Raw genomic sequence first — 23,306 nt, 5'->3', positions numbered from 1 at the left:
CAGCTTGAAGAGACCCTTGCCTGTGGAACAACCAGGACACTGTGTGTGCGTGTGTGCGTGTCTGTGTGATGTGTGTGTGTAGACACACTGATGTGGGCACGCACACGTGTGTGACCCTTCTCGGCACTTGGACTGGGATGCAACTTTGAACAAGACAGACAAACAGGGGCACCTGGGGGCCTCGGTCAGCTAAGGTTTGCCTTCAGCTCAGGTCATGATCCCAGAGTTCTGGGACTGAGCCCCATGTCCGGCTCCCTGGTCAGTGGGTAACCTGCTTCTCTCTCTCTTGTTCTGCTGCTCCTCCTGCTTCTGCTCTCTCTCAAATAAATATAAAATCTTTTAAAAAAAGAAAAAAAAAGACAGACAATCACTTCTGCTTTCATGATAGAAGATAATTTAGCTAGTGAAAAGTGCTCTGAAGACTAAACAGGATAAGTGAAAGCAATACTGAGGCACATGAAGAGCTTGCTATCTGTGCATGTTTGGATACACTGTAGATGGCTTTTACTGCAAAAGGATTAGTTTACGTAATGTGTTGGGCAGAGTTATACAGGTATTTGCTACATAAAGATTACATTACCTTCATACATCTCCGCTTTTTATCCATCCCTCTTATGGCAGTTGTTACAGGGTTTATTTGGAATGCTGAGAGCACATCGATCTTACAGGATTGAACTGATTTGTTCTATGAGTTTAAACAAGAGTGTTCTTTGCTTGAAGAACTCAATAGGATAATTTTGGCATTTCACTAAAGCCCCATCAGAAATTATTTGACTTCCATGCCCCTTAGAGCAATTTTGCACTTTTCAGTGTCTCTTTTGTCACTAGGAAAAGCCAACAAATTGTTCTACTAATTATAATGGTTATAAATGTCTCTGAAATTCAGTCTGCTGGACTTTTCACTATAGTGTAATAAATAAAAGGGCCAATGTGGCCATTTGAAATTCAGAGGCATGTTATAATCCGAATCCATTCAGTGAGGCAGGAATGAAGTATGGCACACAACACAGATGATGTCGCGAAGGTTGACGTGCTGGAAAATTGAATGAATGGTGACGTTCTTTTACCTTGCCTTCCCTGGCCTGCGGGTAAACAGGGTAGTAGAGACAGGACTTAAAGCCTAAACGGAGGATCTCCTTTAGGAAAAACTTGGTGTAGTGCCGAAAGATAGGATTCAGGGCAAAGTGGTACAAGTGCCCATGTTCTTCGCGCTGGTGGTGACTGAAGTAGATGAAATCTTCAATGTTGTAATGGGATCGTATGTACTCTACATCCTAAAACAGAGGAGGGGAAAGGACATCTAAGGATGTTTTAAACAAATGGCATGCATTTTGTCACAAAAACCTTGTAAAAATTACCTGAGGTACTATAGTTAGGAACGTGCTTTTGTCTCCTGTGATTTACTACCTCATTTCACTGTTCAGTTTTTAAAAATGGAAAATTACGTTTCCTGAAAATTCTGATGGCTTGTCTCTGAGGGGTGACAACACAGCTTTGGAACTGGTTCCTTACAGTCACGGCTGTTAAAAACCCAGAGAGCCTCGAGTCTCTGCTAGTGGCCAGGTGACAGGATGGCAGCTCGTCACCACTGCTGGAGAAGGGGAGCACCAGCTGGTCAGTGTGACTGACTGAACACATACAAAACTCAGCAGCAGGACAAACACCGCCACTGGTGTTCTCTGGACTTTACCATCCTCTCTTCACCCATTAATGTGGAAACGTGCCGTCCCACAGGTCGCATACTTTGACTGGCACGTGGGTTGGGTTGGTCTACAATAAAACCACAAGACTAGACCTTGTCTATAGGCATTCCTTAAACTTTCTATGTCTCTCAAGTATTCTATTTTTAGACTGTGGAAGGTAATTTAAGGTAATTTAAAGGACTGGTGTTTACTTATACGAGAAAATATCAGACATTTTGCTTGGCTTCTGTGGTTCTAGTTCCAACCATCACTCCTGGTCCCCCACACTGTGGGCAGAGAAGCAGGGACTCGTCTTCTCTGTGGGCAGAGAAGCAGGGGCTCTGCTAACTGTGCACAGCTTCTCTTCCCCGTAGTGCACACGGTGGGGTGGGGGCGCCGTCCAGAGTGAGTGTGACTTTCTCTCATGACAAGAACAGTAAACACACCTGGTGTGCAGGAAGTTATCAAAGTACATACACATTGGAAAGCACTTCTATGTCTTCTTGTTTTCTACAGTAGAATTGTCCTAAAAGCACACTTTCAAAAAGAGGAATTGGAGTAGGAGCCTGATTTGCTCTGTGATCAGCAAAGCTGGCATTAGAAAGTTCAGAAAACCAAGTCTGTATTCAATCCCATCGAGCTTCTCTGTCTTTACAGCCTCTGCCACAAAGCACAGAGGAAAGGTTGCTCCGGGCAGTTCTGGCAAGGACTGACCTTTCCATCTGCACTGACCCTATAATTGTCTTAATATCCTAAGACTTTTCTTTAATTACCAAGAAGGCATCCCTCATTATAAGAGAAAATGAGTAAAAAATGTAGGGCTGAGAAATCATTGAAAAACAAGGAGTGAAGAGCCTACAGAGGTTACTAGCTCAAAACAGCATATGGGCCATTTTCTTCCCATCCCAAATCCCTTAAAATAACAACAAAAAATTATTTTTAAAGTATGAGGTGGTGTGATGGAGGACACAAAAGTAGTCTATGGGATGCCTGCGCGGCTCAGTAGGTTAGATATCTGCCTTTGGCTTAGGTCATGATCTCAGGATCCTGGGATCAAGCCCCAAGTCGGGTTCCCTGCTCAGAGGGGAGCCTGCTTATCCCACTCCTCCCGCTCATTCTCTCTCTCTCTCGCATGTGTGCACACATGTGTGCACACTCTCACTTTCTGTCAAATAAATAAAAATCTTAAAATAAAGAAAAAAGCGAAGGAGTCTTATCCTGGAAAGAAATGTATCAAAGTTCTCTAACACTAGCTTACACCCTCTTAACCTGCCTACCACCTGCCAGAATCACCTACATTGAAAACTACAAGAGGAAGCCAGACAACTGATGCCCCTTCCCAGATGCAATGGGGAAGCACATCTGTCATGGATACTCATGCCAGCAGCCATACTGATACTATAATCTTTCATTCATGACTTTGGGGGAAAATTGACAAATGCAAAAGATCCGAATAGAAAAACTACAACTTCCTCTAAAGGAACAGAAGAGAGGTTTTTTTTTTTAGAAATAATTTCTACTCAGTGTCTCAGAGATACAAAGAAGGATACTGCATATAACATTAACAAACAAGCTGCTACAAAAAGGAACAAGAAACAAACAAGGGAGAGACTTGGAAGTTAAATATATGAACCTTGAAATGAAAATTCAGATAGAGGGGCACCTGGGTTGCTCAGTTCAACTCTTAGTTTCGGCTCAGATCATGATCTTATGGTTGTGAGATAAGCCCTTTGTCAGGCTCTGTGCTCAGCATGGAGCCTTTCTGAGATTCTTTCCCCCCTTCTTCTCCTCCATAATGCTTGTTCTTGCTCTCTCTCTCTCTCTCAATAAAATCTTTTAAAAAGAAAATTCTGACAGAAGGCCTGCATAACAGAATGGACATGGCTGAAAAATGAATTAGGGATCCAGAAGACAAAATCAAGGAAGTCCCCTAAAATAAAGAGTAAGAAGTACAAGAGATAAAGAAGTGAGAAGAAAGTTAAGAGACACTGAAGGACAATTCCAAAGGTCCAACATCCCTCTTAAAAGGAATTTAAGAAGAGAATGAAGAATCTAAAAGGGAAAAAACTATGAAATGATAGAAGAAAGATATTTTCAAGACTCAAAAGAGGCGTAAGTTACTCTTTAGTAAATTTCAGAATTTTGGAGATAGAAAGGAAACTAATTATCAAGACAGAAAGCAAACAAACAAAATTTAATTATATCAGATTACATTTTATCAGTGACACTGGAAGACCATGACAGTAAAAACTTCAACAATCTGTTGAGAAGGAGTTGGAATAAGAATTCTATAAACAGCCTAATGAGTACTCAAGGGTGAAGACAAAATGAAAACGTCTTGAATATGTATGTATGTACCAATATTTCTAAAAGAATATTTCTAAATATTTCTAAAAGAATTACTCAATATTTCTACCAATATTTCTAAAAGAATTACTCAGAGATGTACCAAGTCAAAAAGAAAAACAAATCCAAGAACAAGGATGGTGTAGGATACATTAATGGAATAAAGCCATATGGTCATCTGAATAAATGTCAAAAGCACATCTGATAAAATTCAACACTCATTCAGAATAAAAATTTTTAGTAAACTAGAAAGAGAGGAGAACTTCTTTAAGTTGATAAAGGATATATGCCAGAAACCTGCAGCAAATATTACATACTAAATGGAGGAAAATATAGACTCATTCCCATTAAAATCAAGAACACCTCAATAGTACCCATTATAAACACTACTACTCAATGGTATTCTAAACATACAATAAAACTCAAAAAAGGAATAAAATATAAATACTTTTAGAAGGAGGTGTGGCAGATTTTATTTTCCAAAGATGGCCACAAGAATAATTTGCACCCCATGTGCTCTTTGGTTGACAGACCTTGCCACACCCACATCAAGAAGTGGAGTCCATTTCTCTAACCCTGGAATCTGAGCATGCTCTGTAACTGCTCTGACCAATAGAATATGGTAGAAATGATGCTGTACCAGAAAAGAGAATCTGAAAACTCTCAGAACTAGTAAGAGACTTCCAAAAGGTGGCTGGATATAAGATCTCAGTACAAAAATTAGTATTTTTCTCACATACCAAAATAAACATTCAGAAAGTACAATGGAAAAAAAAGTATTTAATCACAATACTTAGAAAAATATAAAACAAGTAGAAATAAATCATAAATGTTTAGGACTATGTCAGTCAGGGTCTCAGCATGAAACAGATGGTATGTTCAAATTAGGATAACTGGAGATGGGTTTAACAAAAAGACTCTTTACAAGGCAGGGCAGGGCATCAGTAAAGATAGTGTAGCAGAAACTTCAAGCAATCACCACCCCTAGATGGGTGGCATGGGACGTACTACTTACTAAAGTCCAAACTGAGAGGGTCCTGGAAAAAAGGACACATTGGAAAGGTCAAGGAACTCAGTAAAGACACAAGCCAGCTAAAGGCATCCCAACCACACTCTCCTCCTTTCCTCTCCTCAGGGTTCGCCATTGGCCAAACCCAATTAGAGGATGACGGGTGAAGGCACCCATGATGTTGCCCACCAGGTCAGGCTCCCTAGGACAGAACAGAACAGAGAGTAAACCTATGGGGGCAAACAAAATACCTGGCACAAGAAACCTGTATGCTAAAAGCCACAAAACTTTACTGAAGAACCCAAAAGAATTCAACACCACCACCACCACCATCAGTATTTTAACTGTTGGCCTAAGTTATTCTATAAAAACCACCAAGGTGCAAATAAGTTCATAGTAAGTGTTATAAGGCTCATCTGGAAGAGGAAATAACCAATTAAATGCAAGAAAATTTATATTAAAAAAGAAAGATGAGTGAGAAAAGACTCCCCTACCAGATATCAAAGTACATGATAATACAACAGATATCAACAACAGCAACACAAAATATCCATGGAACAGAACAGAACAGAGGGTTTAAAAATAGACACAGGCACATGGAAATGTCATCATGTAAAGGTGGTATTTTAAATCAGCAGGAAAAGAATGAACTATTCAGCAATAAATATTTAGGAAGAACTGGCTGTGCGTTAGGAAAAAAATAAAATCACATGTCCCATTGATACCACACACACACACACACACAATGCATGCAATTAAGTGCAAGGAAGACTGTAAAAAAGGATTGATGCCTAATTATTTTTTTTAAAGATTTTATTTATTTGACAGAAAGAAACACAGCAAGAGAGGGAACACAAGCAGGGGGAATGGGAGAAGGAGGAACAGGTTTCCTGTGGAGCAGGGAGCCTGTTGCGGGGCTTGAACCCAGGACCCCAGGATCATGATCTCAGCTGAAGGCAGATGCTTAAGGACTGAGCCACCAAGGAGCCCCTGATGCCTAATTATTAATAGTAGTAATCCTTTGGGGAGAGCAGTTAAGACTTTTTTGGGGGGAGGTCCTGATGGAAGGTTAACTGAATTCTTAAAATGTGAACATTTTCATATATTCTCTGTCATATTTTAGACTGAAAAAGAAATGGGATATTGAAAGTCAACCAAGTGGGATGCAAGCAGATGATGATTTATATCCTTCCAAAAAAAATTATAGCCTTCAGAAAAAAGATATTTTGCATATTAAATATGCAAAAATGAAAAAGAGGCATTGTGTGCTAATTCATGATATAAAAAGGCATAATCCAGGAAATCAATGTCTATTTCACAGTTTACCATTTCATCTCTGATCACTGCAATGCCAACTATTTGTTCTGCAACTTCAGCTACAAATGCCTTCATTGGTGTTCCATCCTGAAAAGATAAGCATGTATTTTAAGGCCCTTAAAAATATAACTGTCAAAGTTTCTGTAAGCAGTCAATAGTGAGCCTTAAGCATGGTCACCTAATGGCAATGACAGTCAGAGCCAACATCCACCAGTACTTACCTCTGGACTGTGCACTAAGTTGAATGTCTTCCCTGTGTTCACTGAAGCCAACTCCTACAAGGTAAATATTATCACTACCTCTATTTCACTTTAACAAGAAAATAAGGATCAGGGGCTGAGGAACATGCCAAGATTTCCAGCTCCTAAGGGATGACTCTGTGATTTAAACCACAGTCCCTTTGACTTGGAATCCATTTTCTTTAGCTCTACATCAGTGGTTCTTAAAAATTGTGTTCTCAGGATGCCTAGTCCCTGTGACTCCGAAGAGCATGGGGTATGTGTGTAACAGCTATCTAACAGTAGTTTCTGCATTAGAAATTAAAACTGAGAAAAATTTTAATTTGTTTATTCATTTTTGTTTAATTTACTAATTAAAACAAAATTTAAAATTTGACAAAAATATTTAGAGAGAAAAGTAGCATTGTTTTATATTTTTGCAAATCTCTTTAATGTCTGGCTTAATGGAAGACAGCTGGATGCTCATATCTGCTTCTGTATTCAATCTGTTGCAATATGTTATTTTGGTTGAAATATATGAAAAAAAAATCTGTCTTCACAAAGATACAGAGTTGGAAAACAGAGAAGTATTTAAGTCATCTTTTCAGATAATTATGGATAGTCTTCTCTGATGTTCCACCAAAACTCAACAAGTGGTACTGTTTGAAGATGAGCTGCAATGTGGAATCGGAAACCATATCAATAAACTGGTATACATTGTTACGTTAAAACCCATCTGTCTATCCTGTTATTTGAATGAATCTTTTACCTATTGGTGATTTTGTAACATCATGTTATATCTGGAAAATATTGGTTCACCAAACTTAACATAGATTTCCCAAATGCGACTTATGACAAAAAAATCAAAGTATCACATTTGGTAATATCACCACCAGCCTCATTAGAACAATTTTTAAGTTTTTGGAAGCCGTCAAGCTCATGATGAGAGATACTGATTTTCCAAAATTCTGATTTTTTACTGAAAGCTTGGATTTTATCAGAGGGAACAAATGCTGTCAGTGGTTTCCTTGGAGTGACAGCCTCACTTCATTCTTCTTTTTTTTTTTTTTTTAAGAAGATGATATCCAGGACTTTTATTTACTTTTTAAAATTTTTTTTGATAGATCAATATGGCTTTTTATTTTTTTTTATTTCTTTTCAGCATAACAGTATTGTTTTTGCACCACACCCAGTGCTCCATGCAATACGTGCCCTCTCTAATATCCACCACCTTGTTCCCCCAACCTCCCACCCCCCACCCCTTCAAAACCCTCAGATTGTTTTTCAGAGTCCACAGTCTCTCATGGTTCACCTCCCCGTCCAATTTCCCTCAACTCCCTTCTCCTCTCCATCTCCCCTTGTCCTCCATACTATTTGTTATGCTCCACAAATAAGTGAAACCATATGATAATTGACTCTCTCTGCTTGACTTATTTCACTCAGCAAAATCTCTTCCAGTCCCGTCCATGTTGCTACAAAAGTTGGGTATTCATCCTTTCTGATGGAGGCATAATACTCCATAGTGTATATGGACCACATCTTCCTTATCCATTCGTCCATTGAAGGGCATCTTGGTTCTTTCCAGTTTGGCGACCGTGGCCATTGTTGCTATAAACATTGGGGTACAGATGGCCCTTCTTTTCACTACATCTGTATCTTTGGGGTAAATACCCAAGAGTGCAACTGCAGGGTCATAGGGAAGCTCTATTTTTAATTTCTTTCTTTCTTTCTTTCTTTCTTTCTTTCTTTCTTTCTTTCTTTCTTTCTTTTTCTTTCTTTTTAGTAGTTATCATTCATTTTAAAGAAAATGTCTGCCAACTTTCTAAGACTGAGTAACCGTATTTTGTCTGCCAGCTTTTCTTTCAAGTAAAAATGGTGTTCTATGAGAGCAGTGGCTGGTTCAACATGAAGATCAAGCAATTGCAGAAATGATTTTTTGGGAACAACCAACAACTTCAGTCTACAGCAGAAGAGCTTTATGTACATTTCTCATTTTGCTACAACAGAATACTGAAAATACATGTGCCTAAGGATTGAAGTTTAATAAAGTTAATAATTTTTACTTCTTTGAATGAAACTGGCTTTTCCTTTTTTTTTTAATTGAAATTTATATGGAGATAGCTGTAGACTCATAAGCAATTGTAAGAAATAATACAGAGAAATTCCTCATACACGTTGCCCAGTATCCCGTCACAGTAATGTTCTGCAAAACTTTAGTATGATAGGACAAGCAGGGAATGCATACTGATGTGATTATGTGTATGTGAGTCAAGTTCTACCTAATTTTATCCTCTGTAGAGGTTCATGTATCTACTACCACAGTCAAGAGACTGAATGGTTCCAACACAAAGATCCCTTGGGGTTGCCCTACAATAACCATATCCATCTACTCCCTGCCCTCCTCTCATCCTTAAACCCTGGCAACAATCTCTTCCCCATTTCTAAAACTGTGTTATTTCAAAAATGTGAAGTAAGCAGGATTACACAGTATTTAACCTTTAGGGTTTAGCTTTCCCTCCGCCCCCTCAAATCAGCACAATTCTCTGTAGATACATCCAAGTTGATACACGCATCAACAATTCATTCCTTTGTACTGTTAACTGTTACTCCATGGCATGAATGTGTCACAGTTTACCCATGCACCTGTTGAAGGACATCTGGGCCAATTCTGACTGCTTATGAACATTCGTGTATGTGTCTTCATTTGTCTGGGATAAATGGCCCGAAGTGCAATTACTAGGTCATATGATTGTTGCACTGCGGTTTTTGAAGAAATAGCCAAAACGTCTTCCAGAGCAATGATATCATTTTATAGTCCTACTGGCAACATACAGATTATCCTATTTCCCTGCATTCCCCCTCCTAGCATATAGTGGTGCCACTCTGTATTTTAGCCAGTCTGTTGATGTGCAATGCTATCTTTACTAGCTAGGCTCTCTTTCCCTCTTGTTGCCAGGAGTGAATGGCAATGAAGAAACCAATGAAATCTGGTGCCCACGGCCTTGATTCACACTAAGGCTCTCAAGATTCTGCCCACATTGTGTTTGCACCATCAGTGTGAATATCAATACAGTGGAAAAGGAAAATAGTTTCTTACTCTTATGATGGAAATGGGTTTTACTTCACAGACACACCTGAAAATTGATGTCTCAAAGACCCTTTTGACTCCTTAAACCACACTTTGTGAGTCAGGGTGATTCGTCACACTGTACTGGCAGGTCAGGAGGAAAGGAGCAAAAAAATCAAAAACACTAAAAGATCAAGACAAACCAAAACAAAAAAAAACATGTGCTGAAGAGAAGTTTTATTTTAATTTGATGCCTTGATAAATAGCAACTATTTCACTGGGTTTAGGTATTTGGTGTCTCCCTCTTGATGACTTTAAAATTTAACTAAAGTGCCTATTCAAAAGAGCCACTAACTGGAAACTCCCTCAAATGACAGTTGAAAGAAGAAATAAATTCTGTTATCTTCATGCAATGAAATACTTTACAGCACAATATGGGCGAATCTCACAAATGTAGTGCTGAGCCAAAAAAGCCTGATATCAGAAAACATACTATGTGATCACTTTTAATAAAGTTCAAAACCAGGCATAACCAATTTATGATCTTGGAAGTCAAGGTGGTATTAACCTGAGGAGAAAGGAACTGAACGGGAGCATGGGGGGGGACTTCAGCAGGCTGCGGTTAGAAACAGGTGCTCATTGATTACACGGTATATTCAAATTGTGAAATATATCAAGCTGTTTATTGGTTATGGTTCAATAAAACTTCAAAAAAGTAACCAAGCATTTCTCTAACTACGTTCACTGTTCCATGGGTTAAGTTAACTGTCATGGTCCTTAAGAAAGCAGTATTAACATTAGGACCACTGTGAGATTGGCCTTTGCCAGGGTAAAGGTATAGTATAGTTACTATCCTAGAAAGAGAATGCAACACTTGTCATACAGGTGTTTGACAGCCCATCCATTACCTGAGAATGTAGGCAGCTGAACAAAGAAGTCTAGCCAGAATCATCACCCAGTAAGGTCAAATGGGGTCCCACTGTCCTAAGTCTGATATCCAGGGCTGCTAGGTGAGCACCAGGCACCCACAGATTCTTGAGCTACCATTCCCTAACCTCAGTCAGATCTGCCTATTCTAAGCCCTGAGATCTATCCTGTTTCAGGATACTTGTCCGGACCAAGTCCAGGTTTTCCATGCCTGTGATAAGGGTTTAGAATATCTGTTCAGCACCCCACCTTGGGGGCACCAGTGAAAAGAACACCCTCACATCCTTAAACCCCAGTCTTCTCAGTTCTTCTTTTCTTGTTCCCATCTTCCAACTTCACCTCTGCCTACTTCCCACCACCATACAATTCTCCAACTATCCCCAACTGAGATTGAAGGAAACTTCAAGGTTGAACCTATGTGGGTCATAATGGTCCATATTACAAGGAAAAGGAAGGCAATCTGGTCATAGCAGGTACTTACATGGTCTTTGCGAGCCTCATTGTATTGCTTTAAATCCTCCAATATACTCTTTTTCAGCATGAGCGTGCTAACAAGATTTTCAACACCAGGAGTATCCAACAAAGTGGCTAATCTTATTTTAATAGACCTGGAGGAGGAGAGATATGTTTTTTAGGTTAAAGTACTAAAATATGTATTCATATTTTATGAATATGAATATTCATTCATATTGAATAAAGATAAAATTATAAAATATCACATATACATTAAATAATATCTAGTATATCTATCTATATATATCCTTAGGGTTTGATAGATTATAGAAGTAACTTATTTCATTTTAAAAAATCAGTAAAACACATGCAAAATAGTATAGAGACTATGGTAAAAATCACTGATATTTTCATTAACCAGAGACAATACAAAGTTATATTCTAAATGCATTTAATTTGAAATGTGCAAAAAGATGGGGTGTCTAAGATGGAGACATAGAAAGATCCTGAACTCCTCTCCTCCCACAGACACACCAAATGTAGAGCTACATATGGAATAATTTCCTCTGAAAAAGACCTCAAAATGAGCTGGATGCCTCCTTCACAACAAGCAATAGGGGCCACATCAAAATGGTAGGACAGGCAGAGATGCAGTCTTACCAAAAGCCTCACCCTGGAACAGTGACCCATGATTGGGAGAGATCTCACAAATATGGAGCTTCTCCTTGAGGAGTGAGGAGTTAGTGCCCCACCGCAGATACCCCAATTCTCGGGACCTGTTCCAAAGAGATGAGCCCCCAAATCTCCTGTCTTTGAAAACCACTGGGGCTTATACCCATAGAGACCTGAAGGGCTGAAGGGACCTAAAGATATTGCTCTGGAAGGGGTCACATGTAGACTCACTCACCCTGGGGCCCAGTGTAAAAGCAGCAGTTTCAAAACTACTTACATCATATGTGAAGGAGATTCATTTGCTAATCTTAAAGCATCTCCTGGAGGGGAAAGGAGCCTGTTGGAACTCCTTCCAGAGACAAAGGCCTGAGAGGTGTCATTTTTGTGCTCCCTATTTCCTTTGTTAGTACCAGGAGGCACACACAGTCCCTCTACTCTTCCACTGCCCCACTAAAACCAGCAGGCACATGCGGCCCTGTGCTCCCCTGCTGCACACTAAAGCCAGCAGGCACACCCCAGCCCTGCACTTTCCTGCTGCCTTGCTAAAACTTTCGGGCATGCGCAGATGACACGGGATGCTCTCCTTGATCACATGGCTCTGGTAGCCAGGGAGGCTTCTGTTCTTGGGTCCCATGGAACTGTAACAATCATGGAGCTGGTTCTTGGCAGGCTACCACCCCCAAGGGCATGGCACAGACAGTGACCTGATACACACCCCATTCTTTCTGTGTAAAAGGCGTATGTACTTGTCCTGGAGCTCCAGCCTGAGGGGCAGGCCTCAAGACACCACACATCTAGCAGCTATGGAGTATTCTCAGAGAAAGTAGGCCAAGGGATGCCAGCTTTGTGCTCTCCCTCAGCCTTGTTATAGCTTGCCCGTAATTCCCAGAAAAGAGCTTACACACTCATTTGAAGCCCCAAATTTTATAAATGTCACCCAAGAGACATTTCCAAACTACCTCGTCTGAAGGCCAGCAGGATTTATGCTGCAGTTGCACAGAACTGCATCTATTTGCATACCCTGAAAGCTACTGCTTGTGGGTCTACTTGAGAGTCTGGCTTCCAAACAGCCTGAAAGTCGGCAATGAATGAAGTCTCCCTTTGGAACACTGACAGGCTTTTTGTACACTCTCAACAACTGGGACATATCAAGAATAAATCAGGCTGCTTAGACAATCACAAAGGGTTGAGAGACAACCAAGACCTAGGGAAGGTTAAAAAATATGTTCCCTACACAAGGTCACTCCTTTAAGATTGGGAAAGTTAGCTGTTTTGCCTAAAACACAGAAACAAATACAGACAGAGTTAAGCAAAATAAGTAAACAAGAATATGTTTCAAATGAAAGAACAAGACAAAACCTCAGAAAAACTCTTAATAAAATGAAGATGAGTAACTTACCTGATTAAGAGTTCAAAGTGATGGTCATAAAGATGCTCATCAAACTTGGGAGAAGTAGGAATGACCACAGTGAGAACTTCAACAAAGACAGGCAATATTAGAAAGTACCAAATAGAAGTCACAGAACTGAAGAATACAATAACCGAACTGAAAAATATACAGAGGGGTTCACCAGCAGACTAGATGAAGCAGAAGAAAGAATCAGTGATGTGGAAGACGGGCAATGGGACTCACCCACACAGAGCAGTGAAGAGAAAAAGAAATGTAAAAAGTGAAGATAGCTTAAGGGATCTATGGGACATCAAACAGAATAAAGTTCACACTATAGGAGTCCCAGAAGAAACAAGAAAGGGAACAGGGCAAAAAAACTCATTTGAAGAAACAATGGCTGAGAACTTTCCTAACCTGGGGAAGGAAACAGACATCCAAATCCAGAAAGCACAGATTGTTCCAAATTAGATAAACTCAAAAATATGCATATGCATTTAGAACACCAAAAGTTGAAGATAAAGAGAGAATCTTAAAACAGCAAGAGAAAAACAACTGGCTTCCAATCAACCTGAAAGTCGGCAATGAATGAATTCTCCTTTTGGAACACTGACAGGCTTTTGGTACACTCTCAACAACTGGAACATAACAAGGATAAATAAAAAGGGAGAAACCTTAAAATGATCAGTAGATTTTTCAGTAGAATCTTTACAGGCCAGAAGAGAGTGACAGGATACATGGAAAGTGCTGAAAGGAACACACTTCCAACCAAGAAACCTCTGGCCACCAAGGCTATCACTCAGAATTGAGAAATGAAGAATTTCCCAGACAAGCAAAAGCTAAAGGAGTTCATCATCATGAAATTGGCCTTACAAGAAATATAATAAAGTGTACTAATTAGCAACAAAAAAATATATGGAAGTAAAAACTCAATGGTAAAGGTAAACATATAGTAAAGGTAGTGGATTATACTTATAAAGCTAGGATGAAGGTTAAAAAACAAAGGTAGCAAAAATAGATATAACTTCAATGAATAGTTAAGGGATACACAACATAAGATGTAACATATGATATCAAAAACCCAAAACATGGGGGTGGAGGGAGTAAAAATCTAGACTTTTAGAATATATTCAAGCTAAGCTGTTATGAACTTAAAATAGACTATTTTATATCATATATATATATATATATATATATATATATATATATATATATATAGTGCTCCTTCCTTTCAGCTTAATGGAGTCCCTTTATAGCTTGCCTATAAAAGACTCACTTCAAAAGTAAGGACATACACAGACTGAAATTGAAGGCATCGAAAAGATTTTCTATGCAAATAGAAACAAACAAACAAACAAAAGCTGGGGTTTTATCAGGCAAAGCTGTAGGTATATCAGACAAAACAGGCTTTAAAACAAAGACTGTAACAAAAGACAAAGAAGTGCATTAAATAATGATAAAGGGGTCAATCTAACAAGAGGATATAACATTTGTAAATATTTATGCACTTAACAGAAGCACATAAGTGCAAGAAATTTATAGCTATACAATAATAGCAGGGGACTTTAATATCCCACTACATTAGTGGATAGATCATCCAGACAGAAAATAAAAAAGGAAACATCAGCATTAAATGACTTACTAGACCAGATGGACTTAATGTAAAGATATTCAAAACATTCCATCCAAAACCAACAGAATGCACGTTCTTCTCAACTGCACACAGAACATTCTCCAGGACAGATCATATTTGTGGCTAGGCCACAAAACAAATTTAAATAAATTTAAGAAGACTGAAATCATATCAAACATCTTTCCAACCACAATGGTATAAAACAAGAAAGTTATTACAAGAAAACTGGAAAAATCATTAATACATGGAGATTAAACAACATGCCGCTGAACAACCAATGAATCAACAAAGGACCAAAACCAAACCAAAAAATACCTTGAGACAAATGAAAATGAAGATAAACCATACTGAAATCTATGGGATGCAGCAAAAGCAATTCTAAGAGGATGTTCATAGTGATAAAGGTCTAACTCAAGAAACAAAAAGAATATTGAGTAAACAATCTAATTTACACCTAAAGAAACTATAAGAAAAATGAAGCCCAAAGTTAATAGAATAAAGCACATATCAGAAAGATATCTTTTGTTCTGATCAGAAAGACCAGAACAATTCTTAATCTCACAAAACAAACTGAGGGTTGCTGGGGGGAGGGGGGTTGGGAGAAGGGGAGGGGTTATGGACATTGGAGAAGGTATGTGCTATGGTGAGTGCTGTGAAGTGTGTAAACCTGGCGATTCACAGACCTGTACCCCTGGGGATAAAAATATATTATATGTTTATAAAAAATAAAAAATTTTAAAAAAAGAAAGACCAGAACAAAAATAAATGATTTAGAGACTAAAAAGGCAATAGAAAATGTCAATGAAACTAAGAGATGGTTCTTGGAAGAGAAAAACAAAACTGAAAACCTTTAGCTAGTCTCACCAGGGAAAGAGAGAGCTCAAATAAAATCAGAAATGCAAGAAGAGAAGTTACAGCTGATACTGCAGAGATACAAAGAATCATAAGGGATTACTATAAATAATTACAGGCCAATAAATTGAATAACGTACCAGAACTAGAAACATATACTCCTCTAAGACCAGATCGTGAAGAAATAGAAAAAAAGAAAAAAGAAAAAAAAAAAACAAAACTCCCAACAAAAAAGGCCAAGGACTAGACAGCTTCACTGGTGAATTCTACCAAATATTCAAAGAAAATGTAATACCAATCCTCACAAAGTAAAGGAAACAATCAATAAAACTAAAAGGCAGCCTATAGAATGGAGAAGATATTTGCAAATGACATATCTGATAAAGGGTTAGTATCCAAAATCTATAAAGAACTTATCAAACTCAACATCCAAAATACCCCAAATAATCCTGTTAAGAAATGGGTGGAAGACATGAATAAACATTTTTCCAAAGAAGAAATCCAGATGCCCAACAGACACATGAAAAGATGCTCAACATCACTCATCACCAGGGAAATATAAATCAAAACCACAATGATATACCATTTCACACCAGTCAGAATGGCTAAAATTAACAACACAAGAAACAACAAGTGTTGGAGAAGACATGGAAAAAGAGGAATCCTCTTATATTGTTGGTGAGAATGCAGCCATTTTTGAAAAATAGTATGGAATTTCCTTAAAAAATTAAAAATAGAACTACCCTATGGTCCAGGAATTGTACTACTAGGCATTTACCCAAAGGACACAATAATATGGATTCAAAGGGCACAAGCACACTGATATTTATAGCAGCATTATCAGCAATTGTAGAAAGATCCCAAATGTCCATTGACTGATGAATGGATAAAGAACATGTGAAATGAATACACACACACACACACACACACACACACACAATGGAATATTACTGATAAGAATGAAATCTTGCTATTAGAATGATATGGATGGAGCTAGAGTATATTATGTTAAGTGAAATAAGTCAGTCAGAGAAAGACAAATGCCATATGATTTCATTCATGTAGAATTTAAGAAACAAAACAGATGAACATAGGGGAAAGGAAAAAAAAAGAGGGGGAAACAAACCATAAGGGACTCTTATCTATAGAGAACAAACTGAGGGTTGTGGAGGGGATTTTTTTTGTTAATTCTTGTGTGTGTTATAAGGTAGTGGTCCATTTTCATTCTTTTGCATGTGGCTCTCCAGTTTTCCCAAAACCATTAAGACAGAGAGAGAGAGAGAGAGAGAGAGAGTGCACACTGTATATTCTTTACCCATTGTATAGTCTTGCCTCCTTTGTCATATATTAACTGATCATGTAAGCATGGGTTTATTTCCGGGCTCTCTATTCTGTTCCATTGATCTGAGTTCGTTTTATGCCAATACTATACTTATATGAATACTGTAGCTTTGTCATATAGTTTGAAACCAGAGAGATGCTTCTAGCTTTGTTCTTTGTCAAGATTACTTTGGCTATTTGGGGTCTCCTGCAGTTCCATACAAATTTTAGGAACATTTGTTCTATTTCTAGGAAAATGCCATTGGAATATTGATAGGGATTGCATTGAATCTGTAGGTTGCTTTGGATAATACGTTTATTTGAACAATATTGATTCTTCTAACCCGTGAGCATGGAAAATCTTCCCATTTATTTTTTACTTCAATTTCTTTCATCGAGGTATTATAATTTTCAGTGTGCTGGTCTTTCACCTCCTTGGTTAAATTTATTCTTAAGTATTTTATTCTTTTGATGCAATTGTAAGTGGGATGTTTTCTTAATTTTTCTTTCTGGTAGTTCATTATTAACGTATAGAAATGCAATAGATTTTTGTGTATTGATTTTGTGTCATGCAACTTTATGGAGTTTGCTTGTTAGTTCTAATAGTTTTTGTTGGAGTCTTTTAAACTGTCTTTCAAATAGTGACAGATTCACTTCTTTTTCACTTTTTCTGGATGCTCCTGTCAATTACAGTATAAAGCAATTAGGCTGTGTGACTATTACCACATTTGTATTTTCTGTCTGCTGGCCACAGGTCCTCATCCTCTCATTCCAGGTAAAGGCAGAACAAACAGGCTGCCATCCCGAGCACCTGATGTGTAAACAATCATATCCACACTGGCCATTTGCCTCAAAGTCCTGGGTGATGAGCAGGTCACCTGTGGAATAAACCTACATTTGGCTTTTTTTTTTTTTTAAAGACTTTATTTATTTATTTGACAGAGAGAGACACAGCGAGAGAGGGAACACAAGCAGGGGGAGTGGGAGAGGGAGAAGCAGGCTTCCTGTGGAGCAGGGATCCTGATGCGGGGCTCGATCATGACCTGAGCCGAAAGCAGACACTTAACGACTGAGCCACCCAGGTGCCCCTACATTTGGCTTTTTAAACCAAGCAAGAAACAATGGAAAAATTGCTCTCAGAGTCAAACACTATGCAACAGAGAGCAGCCTTGTCCAATAGAAATACAGGGTGAGCCACATATATAATTTTAAATGTTCTGATAGCTCTATTAATTAAAAATTTAAAAACAGATACAATTAAATGTAATACTTACTATTTAGCCCCTAATAGCCAAAATATTTTTGTTTCAACACATTATTGCTATAAAAAGTATCAGTGAGATACTTTATATTCTTTTTTTTTGTACCAAGTCTTCAGAATTCAGTGGGTATGTTACACATACAGCATGTTGCAATTCGGAGATGCCACCTGTCAATGGCTCAGCAGCCACGTGCAGCTTGCGGCTGCCATATTGGACCACGTAGCTTCAGAGAGAGCACAGACACATTTCCTCCCCATGAAAGTCTTGGGACACATGAAGACTGTGAGCTGTTCCTCTTTGGCAAACATAAATAACAGAGATGAGAGCCTCATAGTGCAACACAAAATGGTTATGTCCTCTGATCAACAGTACATTTTCATAGACAAACTGGAGGAATTATGTCCATGTTTTCATGATCATTGGCAGGCAACCAGCCTCACAATCCAACGAATGTTATTGAGAACTGCTGAAGGCTAGGGAAAGTCCTAGTCTTTTAGAGTGGACCATGATGTGGTCCTAGCTTTGAGCCTTGCCAGATCAAAGATGCCACATCCCACAAAGCAGAGAACATGATAGAGACATGGAAAAAATGTCATATGCTTGTTTCACCCTTCTGGTTTCACAATACTCTCAGTACCTCTGTTGTAGCACTGATCATCCACAGAAGCATGGGGGAAAACTCTGAGGCCAGTCTGCATGCAAACTGCATAATTCATTCCTTTCACAGATATGTATCTGGTTCCAAAACATTGTCATCATCCCAAAGGATACCCAGTACCCATTAGCAGTCACTCTTATCCTCTCCCCTCAGACTCTGGTGGTAGCAAATCTACTTCCTATCTCTATAAATTTGCCTATTCTGGACATTTTGTGTAAGTGGAATTATATGATATATGACCTTTGAGATGTGGCTTCTTTCACTTAGTGTGATGTTTTCAAGGTTCCTCCATGTTGTGGCCTGTGTTAGTACTTTGCTTCTTTCTGTGACTGAATTTTACTTCCACTATGGATAGACCACATTTTGTTTATCCATTCAGAAGTTGAAAGACATTTGGGTCCTTTCCACCTCTGGGGTGATTGTGAATAATGCTGTTGTGAACAGTCAGGTATGGGTTTTGTGTGGACATATGTTCTTAATTTCCTTGGGTATTTTCCCTAGTGTTTTTGTGGTCTTTGTTTTTACATTTAGATCTTTAATCCTTCTGGATTAGATCTTGGCATAAGTGGCCATATCAGAGCAGAGTGCTTACCCTTCACTTGAAAATTGCTCATAGTATTTATATTACTAAGGTGATGTTAATTGATCATCTTTATACCAGTTAATTGTAGATGTAGATTGTTCTTTGCAAATATGATACTTTGTTCATAGTATGGAAGCATGCATTAAAATGTAAGTATAAAATATTCACTATAATTGAAGGCTAAGTACGTTAGACTATCACTTTACCAATGATAGGAGGAAGAACACTCTCCTATTTAGTAATAACACCCTAATGACTGGGAGTGTTCAGTGCAAGGCCAGCTATGTAATAGGCAGTGTAGGACGCTAGCACAAAATGGAGAAGTCATCTTCCCATGGGCTTACCACTCTAATCTGAGGCAAATAGGCATTCTCTAATGGCTTGCAACCTCTGCACGGGATGCACAACTGGGGTTGGGAGTAGGCGAGAGATGCACACTGAGTTGCCAGCTGAACACCACATGGTATTGCCTGCCCTGGGTGAGGCTGGCCACTAGTTTGCTCTGACTAGAGACTCTGTGGGGCATGTGTGTGGTCCTTGACCTTTCCCATGTCCAGGACCTCATGAAGGGAGAACATAATAGCTGATCATCGGCCTCCCCCAACCAATGCAACCAGTTTTCCCCTCTGGCAGGGGGCCACAGAAGTCTTGAGGAAGGGATAGGGAGGTCCCGTGGAGCCAAGGTACCAGCAGCAGGAAACATGTGGGAGTGAACCTATGGAGTGATGGTGGGAAGTAGGTGCCCTGCATGAGCTGTGGCTCTAAACTCCTGGACGTGCTCTATTTTCTTACTTGACTGCATGTAAAAACACAAAATCAAAGATTAAATTAATAAGAATTTTAAGACTCGTGAAGCCAGCCTAGGTTCAATGTAATTTCTTAACTTTTTTTTTTTTTTTCTGAAGATTTTCTGTATTTATGTGAGAGAGAGAGCAAGCCAGCACAAGCAGGAGGAGTGGGAAAGGGGAAAGCAGCCTCCCCACTGGGCAGGGAGCCCAATATGGGGTTTGATCCCAGGACCCTGGGATCATGACCTGAGCTGAAGGCAGATGCTTAACTGACTGAGCCACCCAATAATTTCTTAGAATCTGAGCACCCCGTAATTCCTTAACTTCTTAACATACCTTAAACTTTTGGGGGAAGAATTTGGCTTTATATATGAAGTAAATATGAAATAAAGCATGATGCTGAACTATTTACTTGTGATTTTTATGTCTAGCATCCTTTTTTATTGAGGTGTGATTGATGTAACATCATCTTAGTCTCAAGTGTACCGCAGAATGGTTCGGTATTTGCATGCACTGTGAAATGATCACCACAGTTAAGTCTAGTTACCACCCATCCCCATGCAGAATTACATTTTTTTTTTCTTGTGATGAGAACATTTAAGACTTACTCTCTGGGCAGCTTTTAAATATGCAGTACAATACTGTTGACTATAGTCAAAATGCTGACATTACATGCCCATGACTTTGTTATTTTGTAACGGGAAGTTTGTGCCTCTTGATACCCTTCACCCATTTTACCAATTCTGAATCCCCTCCCCTCTGGCAACCATATTTAGTTCTCTGTGTGAGTTTTGTTTTGTTTCTTTGTTTTGGTTTTTAGATTCCCCATATGAGTGAAACCATACAATATTTGTCTCTCCCTGCCTGACTTATTTCCCTTAACATAATACTAAAACACTCTTGATGATACGTAGGCCCAAAATAGGTATAAGAGTGACAGTCTAGAAGAAATGACAATCAGGCACAACAGAGTCACCCACAGAAAAACATATAAAAGAAAAACACTGAGGGGACAAATCATTTAAAAGCCAGCCACCTAGAGGCATTTTCATTTACGAGCAAAGTTGACAATTAGTGGTATGATTTAATTTAGTAGTAAATACTTACTCATAGGAAATAATTTCTAGTACAATAAATAAGCTTGCAATATAATCCTCCAAATTAAAAGTGGCAAATTTCAGAAAACATGGTTTGAAAGAGCAGGAAGATGGAATGAGGAGCAAGTTCATCCAGATGTGTCCTCCATTCATGAATAAACAAGAAGAAAAAGACTGCATGAAAGCTAAGAATGGGCAAGCCTGAGCAAAAGGAAAATGAATCATTTATACCACATTCTAACGTAATATTAAGTTTAGAAACATCCTAAAAATTACTATAGAAGGTAAAAAGTGCTAAAAAGCATTTCGTGTATATACATTTATAAGGAAAGTTAACATAAATAGTATGTTTTCTTTCCAAAGTCAAAAGTGAAGTGACAGGGAGCCATGGCGTGGAATTTGTTGATGGAAGAGGTAAGCACCCCTAACAACTGAATGAATGATTTGTTCCAGGGCTCACCAGCATGGCCAGAGGACAGATGACAGACACAAATATAATTTCCCAAGGGAAGAAGAGCGAGATTGGGTGGGAGACCAGGACATGAGGTCATGAAATTTAAAGTCACCAAACTTAAAAGCAAGAACAATCCATCCCAAATGTCAAGAGAAGTGAAGCAAAAAATGGAAGAACACAACACATTCTAAAACCATGGCATAAAAAGAGTAGGTGTTGAGGACTTGTGCCCACGTGGTTGCCACCTCACCGCCTTCCCCAAGAGGCCTCACCTCCACACCCCGAGCCCAGCTTGTCTTCTTTCCCTCATCTGCTTATTCTGTGCATTCCCCCTCATCACATACACACTTCATTCGCTCTTACCTTTATTTATGTCTTTCTCCTCTAACTAGAATGCAGGCCCCATGAGGGCGAGGAGTTTTGTCTGTGGGGGTCCCTTCTGCTTGCCCGGCACCTGGAATGGGGGCTGGCACACGGCACAGCCAACATGTGGTACTAGATAAATGAAGGAGGCTCGCTGGGACCTCTGGGAAAGAAAGTCTTCGCCTGCAGCCAGCTCCCTCCCTCTCTGCAGCGGTGTCTACAGCCTGGAACAGCAGCAGTCACTCTGCCAATGGGATGGAAGCCAGCTTCAGGCTGGAGCTGACACCAGGAAAAGCAGAAAGGAAAAAGGAAAAAAAAGCAAACCCCAAAGATTCAAACCCTGGATGTCTCCAGACATCCCAGCTATCTGAGCCAATAAAGGCCCTATGGCTGAAGCCATTTTGAGTTGGGTTTTCTTTCATTTCCAGCAGAAAGCATTCCCACTGACCATCTACGTTTTGAAATCTGAAAAAAAAAAGATTTTAGGAAAACTCAGGTTAAGGAGAGGTTGTGTATGAAAAGATAAGAATTAGAAAGAGATAAGAGAAGCAAACATTACTTGGTATAAGTAGACAAAAACCTCTAAGACTGTCATAGTTCACCTATTCTTGCAAGATCTAGCCCAGGGGTCTGTTTACACCATATGAAAAGGCCTTCATACCTCAACAGAACCAGGAATTACCAGATAACAAAAGGTTTAACGTTGATGTGGCTTACAGGGTTCTAGAAAATCTATATTTGGAGAGGAACTAGAATACCTATCCTTCCTTACCAAAAGATACACAGGGATCCTCCACTTCATTTTTGTTAACAGAAAGAAATCTAAAGATCTTTGCTGTTTACAAAGAAAGCCGTCATCACACTAACGATGGTCTTTCAGGAAAGTGAAGTGGCAGTAACGTGAACTTCCAGAAAGCAGGAAATGCACTTCGTTTTCCTAATGGGGTTTTGGCGTATGACATGTTCACAGGAACAATTTGCTTTTGGATCATGGGGGAAGCTGTAGTCCTTGAAAAGAGAAGCACCCCCAGCACTTCTCAACCTTTAATGTGCCTGAAAATCAAATGGAGAGCTTGCCAGCCATACAGAGTCCCAGGCAAACACAGTCAGAAGGCCTGGGCAGGGCCTGAGATTCTGCATTTGAGCAAGTTCTCAAGGGCTGCTGCAGCTGCCAACTGTGGACCACGCCTGGAGTAGAACCAAACAGCATGTAAAATA

The 23,306-nt window shown here is 39.2% G+C and overlaps 1 protein-coding gene across 5 annotated transcripts in view; it reads right to left on the bottom strand.

Annotated features, from left to right (window-relative positions):
• Positions 1-23,306, bottom strand: part of CFAP61 (cilia and flagella associated protein 61) — a 296,197-nt gene that overhangs the window by 162,366 nt on the left and 110,525 nt on the right. For all 5 annotated transcript variants that reach the window (XM_059134156.1, XM_059134153.1, XM_059134154.1 and 2 more), the window contains 3 exons: positions 11,048-11,174; positions 6,364-6,441; positions 1,068-1,274 (listed from right to left, as the gene is read on the bottom strand). In XM_059134156.1, the coding sequence (XP_058990139.1) occupies positions 1,068-1,274; positions 6,364-6,441; positions 11,048-11,174 (412 nt within the window). The remainder of the gene's footprint in view (positions 1-1,067; positions 1,275-6,363; positions 6,442-11,047; positions 11,175-23,306) is intronic.

Source organism: Mustela lutreola, chromosome 9 (assembly GCF_030435805.1).
Source record: "Mustela lutreola isolate mMusLut2 chromosome 9, mMusLut2.pri, whole genome shotgun sequence".
NCBI classification, from domain to species: Eukaryota; Metazoa; Chordata; class Mammalia; order Carnivora; family Mustelidae; genus Mustela; species Mustela lutreola.
The sequence above is the reverse complement of the archived record's forward strand: the minus strand, read 5'-3'. Positions and strand labels throughout refer to the sequence as shown.